Source organism: Orcinus orca, chromosome 3 (genome assembly GCF_937001465.1).
Source record: "Orcinus orca chromosome 3, mOrcOrc1.1, whole genome shotgun sequence".
In the NCBI taxonomy this organism is placed as follows: domain Eukaryota; kingdom Metazoa; phylum Chordata; class Mammalia; order Artiodactyla; family Delphinidae; genus Orcinus; species Orcinus orca.
Window position 1 is genome coordinate 177,149,670 of NC_064561.1, and position 7,913 is coordinate 177,157,582.

General features: G+C 40.1%; 1 protein-coding gene across 1 annotated transcript; it reads left to right on the top strand.

Annotated features, from left to right (window-relative positions):
- Window positions 1–2,181: 2,181 nt before the first annotated feature.
- On the top strand, window positions 2,182–3,073 carry TAS2R1 (taste 2 receptor member 1). Its single transcript, XM_033436697.1, is given in 3 exon segments — window positions 2,182–2,677; window positions 2,680–2,883; window positions 2,886–3,073. Coding segments are annotated over 3 exon segments (888 nt in total).
- Window positions 3,074–7,913: the final 4,840 nt, after the last annotated feature.

Below are 7,913 nucleotides of genomic sequence, written 5' to 3' on the forward strand. Positions count from 1 at the left end.
CATTGTGAAAATGACTATACTACCCAAAGCAATCTACAGATTCAGTGCAATCCCTATCAAACTACCAATGGCATTTTTCACAGAACTAGAACAAAAATATTCATAATTTGTATGGAAACACAGAAGACCCTGAATAGCAAAAGCAATATTGGGAAAGAAAAATGGAGCTGGAGGAATCAGGCTCCTGGACTTCAGACTATACTACATAGGTATAGCAATCCAGACAGTATGGTACTGGCACAAAAACAGTAATATAGATCAATGGAACAGGATAGAATCCCAGAGATAAACTCATACACATATGGTCACATTATCTTTGATAAAGGAGGAAAGAATATACAATGGAGAAAAGAGAGCCTCTTCAATAAGTGGTGCTGGGAAAACTGGGCAGCTACATGTAAAGATTGAAATTAGAACACTTCCTAACACCATACACAAAAATAAACTCAAAATGCATTAAAGACCTAAATGTAAGGCCAGATACTATCAAACTCTTAGAGGAAAACATAGGCAGAACACTCTATGACATGAATCACAGCAAGATCCTTTTTGACCCACCTCCTAGAGAAATGGAAATAAAAATAAACAAATGGAGCAAAATGAAACTTAAAAGCATTTGACATTGAAGGAAACCATAAACAAGATGAAAAGACAACCCTCAGAATGGAAGAAAATATTAGCAAATGAAGCAACAGACAAAGGATTAATCTCCAAAATATACAAACAGCTCATGTCACTCAATATCAAAATAACAAACAACCCAGTCCAAAAATGGGCAGAAGACCTAAATAGACAATTCTCCAAAGAAGATATACAGATTGCCAACAAACACATGAAAGGATGCTCAACATCACTACTCATTAGAGAAATGCAAATCAAAACTACAGTGAGGTATCACCCCACACTGGTCAGAATGGCCATCATCAAAAAAATCTACAAACAGTAAATGCTGGAGAGGGCGTGGAGAAAAGGAAACCCTCTTACACTGTTGGTGGGAATGTACATTCATACAGCCACTATGGAGAACTGTATGGAGGTTCCTTAAAAAACTAAACATAGAACTACCATATGACCCAGCAATCCCACTACTGGGCATATACCCTGAGAAAACCATAATTCAAAAAGAGTACTGTACCACAATGTTCATTGCAGCACTATTTACAATAGCCAGGACATGGAAGCAACCTAAGTGTCCATTGACAGATGAAAGAAGATGTGGCACATATCTACAGTGGAATATTACTCAACCATAAAAATAAATGAAATTGAGTTATTTGGAGTGAGGTGGATGGACCTAGAGTGTGTCATACAGAGTGAAGTAAGTCAGAAAGAGAAAAACAAATACCGTATGCTAACACATGTACATGGAATCTAAAAAAAAAAAAAAGGTTCTGATGAACCTAGGGCCAGGACAGGAATAAAGACGCAGATGTAGAGAATGGACTTGAGGACACGGGGAGAGGGAAGATTAAGTTGGGATGAAGTGAGAGAGTGGCATGGACATATATACACTACCAAATGTAAAATAGATAGCTAGTGTGAAGCAGCCACATAGCACACGGAGATCCGCTCGGTGCTTTGTGACCACCTAGAGGGGTGGGATAGGGAGGGTGGGAGGGAGACACAAGAGGGAGGGGATATGGGGATACATATATACGTATAGCTGACTCACTTTGTTATACAGCAGAAACTAACACACCTTTGTAAAGTAATTATACTCTAATAAAGATGTTAAAAAAAAAAAAAGGAAGACTCACAAATGTTAAGTAGAATCACACCTGCAGGCACAATTAAATATTCATGGTAGAGATGAAGGACTGAGAAACTTCCACTGCTTATATAGTGGAGGAACCCTTCTCCCAGCCTTGAAGGTGATTCCACCATTTGCTTGTGATGAAGTTGAAAGCTAAGTAGACCTGGAAAATGCGAACACCATCATTAAGAAGCAAATTGTTGCTAGAGTCTCTTTCTTATTTTACTGCCTCGGAACTAAATTGAGAAAACAGTGATACAAACAAATGTCTACCACATTGTTACCTCATTACCTTTATTGTTAAGAGTCATGTCCTCCAAAGGGATTCTAATCTAGTTGAAGAAAAATAGAAAACTTGAATAATCCAAACTGTCCAAAAATCTATAACTATATCATTTTTTTACAGTAGGTGATTTTTTCTTCTCGAAATGCTGGAGTCTCACCTCATTAGCCACCTTTGTTTGGCAGTGATAAAATTTCTCTTTGGGGTTTTAGTAAATGGCATCATTGTGGTTGTGAATGGCACTTACTTGATCAAGCAGAGAAAGATGATTCCATTGGATCTCCTTGTTTCCTGCCTGGCGATTTCCAGGATTTGTCTGCAATTAGCCATCTTCTACGTTAACCTGGCTGTTCTTTCCTTGATTGAATTCCCTCAGCTTGCTGAGAAGTTCGTAATTCTCACATTTATAAATGAATCGGGACTTTGATTTGCCACATGGCTCAGCCTTTTCTACTGTGCCAAGATTGCCACCATTGCTCACCCACACTTCCGCTTGAAGGTGAGGATATCCAAGTTGGTTCCTTGACTGGTACTTGAGTCCCTGCTATATGCATCCAGCATGGATGTTTTCCACAGCAAACATAGGTGGATATTTTCCAAAGAACACTTCCTGGGCCTTTTCTCCCCAAATGCAACCACCCAATCAAAGAAATACCCGCTTTACAGTTTGCCTTTCTTTTAGCTGAGTTCTCATTGCCATTACTTATCTTCCTTATTTCTTCTCTGCTCTTGATATTTTCTCTGGGGAGACACACCTGACAGATGAGAAACACAGCAACAGGCCCCAGGAACCCTCGCACATGCATGCACATCAGCACTTTTCTCTCCATCCTGTCCTTTCTGGTCCTCTCTGCCACTCCATGACAGCTGCTTTGCTCTTTTCTCAAATTTTCAACTTTAGAAGCTTCATATTTCTGTTCTGCATCTTGCGGGTTGGTTCATACCACTCTGGACACTCTATTACCTTAATTTTAGGAAATCCTAAAATGAAACAAAATGCAAAGAAATTGCTCCTCCAAAGAAAGTGCTGTCAGTGAGAGAGAACTTTGATCCAGTCAAAACACTGGCAGTTCAGTGAGTTAACAGTGCCTGCCATGCCTCCCTAAACAAACGAAGAAGTCTGTTCATAAATATACAAAACATCATCTAAGGATTATTTGTCCAACCTGAGACATTTTTATGGATTCTTTCCTTTTTCAAAGGGTTACACTGATTTTCAAAGCATAATGCATGTTGCTGGATTACATCAATGTCAGTACCCTTGCCAGATGTTACCTAACTGTTGAAGACTGGGTAAGTGGTACAGGGATCTTTCTGTATTATTTCTTATGACTGCATGCGAGTCTATAATTATCTCAAAATAAAAAGTTTAAAGAAAAAGGGAAGCACATGTTTGAACTTGTGATGGCAGAAAGATGCACGAATGTCGTGGGGACCCTGTGTGTCTGATGCCTGGTCTTAGATGATTTATCCTGGCTGGAAGCACTGATTGCTCATTTCTTGTCTACCTGGATATTATTTCTGCACTATTTGTTAGAGTCACAGACAATAGAACCATTTTTCCTCATCAGATCAGAGAGGAAGCTGAGGACAGGCTGTCTTTCTCTGTCCTTGTAAGCAGGCTCACCTGCTCCATGATGCCAAGATCCTAGATGCCATGGTGACGTGTCCCATCAACTGGTAAAAAGGCAGACAGATAGAAGAGGAAGAGAAATCAAGGGCTGAACTCTCATTTTCCATTTCCCCCAATTGGACACACTGAACAGACAATAGCTTGCAAATATATTTCACTTTGCACTTGTGTTCTCAGCTTTGGGACCCTTTCAACTGATGGTGGCAATTTGGAGCTCCTATCACGTTGCATGTCTTCCCCATGAAGTGACATCAGTAGGTGGGTGGGCTGGAGGTATCTCCATCTGCTTGAAGTCACAAATGCATTTTCTATTTGACGATGACGTTGGATGCTAACTAAGATATATATGTATATTTCTAAAACAACCTCAGAAATCTTTTGCTCCCAGTGAAGCAAAAGATGTTCCTCATTTTGGCTATAGCTTATAACTTCACACATGATGATTGAAAATGTGTTTAGGTTTGACAATCATCAATAATGTGGATTCAAATATTGGTTTATAAGCCTAAGACATGCAGGCGTGGTTGTACTAAACTGAGGTCTTTGCTTCAGAAGACCCAGGGAAATATTCATCTTCTTGGGTGTGGAAAGCTCTGAGGCTGTTCTTCCTCTTCCCACAGAGGAAAGAGCAAAATAACAGCCTTGGTCTTCCTGCTATTTTGTTTTCCCATGTCCCAATAGGTGGGAGGTTTATAGCTAATTGTGCACTCAGGTGGTCAGCTCTGGGAAGAGCAGTGGTGTAACAGAGGTGATGATTGCCCCTTCCTTTGGAGGGGACAGTGAGGAATCACTTTTATTTTCTGTACATCTCAAGTTCAGATGCCTTATCCTTGAATCGTGGTGTGTATACCTGCAGGTGGAGAAAAGGAGAGCAGAAGAGATTTCAAATATTCAGGGGAAAACTTGTAAATACACAATTCTCATGTGACTTTTTTACTCAGATGCCAAATTCTCATTCAATTTCATGCAACTCCTGCTTTAATAATGCTGGTTAATGAGATGAATACGAAGGTATGATTGTTCGTATGCTTGAAAGTTACCAAAGTTATAAAAAAGATAATGCATGCTAAAGCAAACTCTTCTAGAAATGCTTTTGCAGTCTACTTTCCTAGAAATATATTTCTTCCAGAAACATCACCTAGCTATCACGTTGATGGGTAGTGCATGGGACAATAATTGCTCCATCGTTAAAGCAAAAGTAACTGGGTCTTTTGTGTCTCTGGAGCCACCCTTATGTGGACTCCCTAACCTTGACAAATTGTTTTTGTCCTGCTCATTTAGCATGGGGTTAGCCTCTATCATGATACGGCATTGTCCTCCACCCTGTCCCTGAATTTTTTGAGATGGAGTGGGACACAGTTGCCCAGGAGACTTGGCTGTGGGATAACATGCCCATGGGTCCAGCCAGAGGACTGCTGACTGCAGGATGAGGCACTGTCCACCCTTCCCCTACTTCCTGTGGCCTTCCTGCTCAGTCAGCAACAAAGGAGATGGGGAAAGAGGCAGGCTCTTATTGAAAAAGGGGCCAGCAATAGCATTCCATTCCATTTCAGAGAGAGGTCAGACACCCCCAAACCAGGAGACAAATGCTGCCACTTTGCATCCCATTCTCCATTCTGATGTTGACCCCTTCAGTGCCCAAAGTCCAGGGATTCTCTGAGGTTTCAGTGACCATAAGATTGTGACTCCAACCAAGAAGGTTAAATCTGTGTGCTTATAGCAACAGATTTCTCAAAATGTAAATGCTGCAACAATTTGACTCAGGAAATAAAGGCAACAATTTAAAAACTCTCACAGATTAAGAATGCCTTTTAAATTCTCAGTCTCTCATTCAAATGTAGTAAAGGCTTGAAGTTAGAATAATCTGGACCTAAAAATGGGAGGAAGACATTAGCATTTAATGTTTACTTGTCTTCTTTAGGTTAGGGACCACCCATTCTAGAGACTTCAGACAGTTTAAATATTATGCTCCATGTGCTTAAGTACAGTCATTCTTGTCAAACTATAAGTATTCTAATTTTAGGCTTGAGAAATCTGATTTCCACAACTTTTGGGCATGTAGACCTATATCTCGTTGGGTGAGAGGAGGGATAGGTAGTCAGAAATATCCAAGAAAGAAAGAAACCAGCCAGGTCATGCAAATCAACTTTGGCAATCAGTGGGATAACAGATGTTGCAGACAGATGGCGCTCATATTGGAGAACAATTCAAATGACGAGGCAGGGAGACTCACCTGTTTTAAAGAGGGTCTTGCTAGGGTATGAGTTTGGAATCACATTAGAGATTGTATTAACACAAACTTAATGTCAATGGTATATTCATTTTGAAAGAATTATATTTTTGCCACCTAATCATTGTAGACTGTCATCTGAAAACTTTATGCTGGGAAAAGGGTAGGGACTGAGAAAATCAGTCACCACGAGCTGAAAACATCAAGATTTTGGGGGGGGAATCAACATAAATTCAGATAGCTCATGGGCTTTTGTTTCATTGTCTTCCTATTTAAAGCTAGCATCTCCCCCTCTCTCTCTCCTTGATACATTAGACCATCCGATGCATCACTCCATATCTTTGCAGGACGAAATAATGATTGCGTTTGAGATGTGATTTAAACATTTGGCGTCATATCTGTGACATCTGGATCTATTTAATCATTCTGGTTGGGGGCCAGGTTGGTGATTTTAGCCTGTAATTTAAAACATTCAAATCAATGAAGTGTGGGTTTCCTTTTTTTCTTTTTGGTGCTCTATTTGTTTCTGTTTTAAATGTTTCTCCACAAGATCAGCAATACAACATAATTTTGAATAAAATATCTACTTAAATCTCTGAAAACATGTCTGTTTTTAAAATGATGACTGAAGATTCATTTTCTTTCAACCTCAACATTCTTGAGCGAAAACACACCTTGTAACTGTTTCAATTTTTGAGGTTGGAATGCATGTTCTTAAGTGAAATCTTTAGTTTCTAGTAACTAAAATTTCCTCCTCCTATAGATTTGTATAAGTCATATAACATAAGCACGCACCCTGTGTTAACCAGGTAGAATTTGAATTTAGGAGTATCTAAGGCCCCTTAGCTAGACTGGGCTCAGCACATGGTAAGCACGCTCTGAATGACCTAGATTCCAGAACCACTGGGGAAACTTCAGATTCTTCTGAAGATAAGCAGGTGGAAATGGATTGGGAAAAAAAAATAAGTGGCTAACAGTTAGCTAGGATATTGTATTACTAAATATATGGGAGGTCCTCTGGCCACAAACTCACTCATTTGGAGAGCAAGAGCTATGCTTTTGATTGCAGATTAATACGTTTTACTTCACTTGAAACCTGGAGAACTGGCTTCCAGAAAGCATTGACCAGCTATAGTCAAAAAACTCGGTTTCATGACAAATATTCTCTAGCATATGCACCACTGTGTGTCTGCTGTCATACTTGAAATTCTTGAGTCAAGGACTTGTGCCTTTGATCACGGAGGCATGATGTCCTTAATGGCACTACTTGATGATGGATGTGGAGAACAGGTTCTATGGGAGGAGAGAGGAAGCCTTGAGCATAATAATTTAAATTGGGAGGCTAAGTAGATTTGTGTCATACTTTATAGAGATCAGAAACTAATCCATACATAAGACAAACCACTGTCTTCCAAAGCCAGTAACTTGGTCTCCTCAGTTCTTGCTAGAACTGCCCCTGCTTATTTGGGTCATTTAGGCAACGTCTGTGCAATGCCGTAAGCGCAGTAATGAGCTGAGCCTCTGTTCCTTGATCTATAAAATGGGGATGATAATGATAGGTATCACATGCTTAATAAAGTTCCAGGTATGTAATTGTGAGCAGTAATGAAGGCAAATCCCAAGTAAAGGGGCTGAAATAGATATGGTCACAGGGAATCTCCAGCAGCACTTTGGGATGGGGCGGGGGGCATTGGGAAGAAACTTGTTGAACAATAGAGGGTCATATTAAAGCCTGATTTGGAATCTAGACCCAGCACTCGTGAATTGGGTGACTTGACGAGCCTGAAGCTCATGTTTCCCCATCTTTGAAGTGGGCACACGGATTATCACAGGCTGAATGAGATATGCTAATGAACCAATGGAATCCATGCCTGGCTGCTGCTAGTGGTGTTTTTTGTTGTTAAACCATATGTAACTGCTGAAATGGGGCCATTTTTGATCTGCTGAAATGACAGTTTCCTACGGTTCACCCCGATAATCATCAAACAAACAATCACAGAGTTTGGAGGAGAGC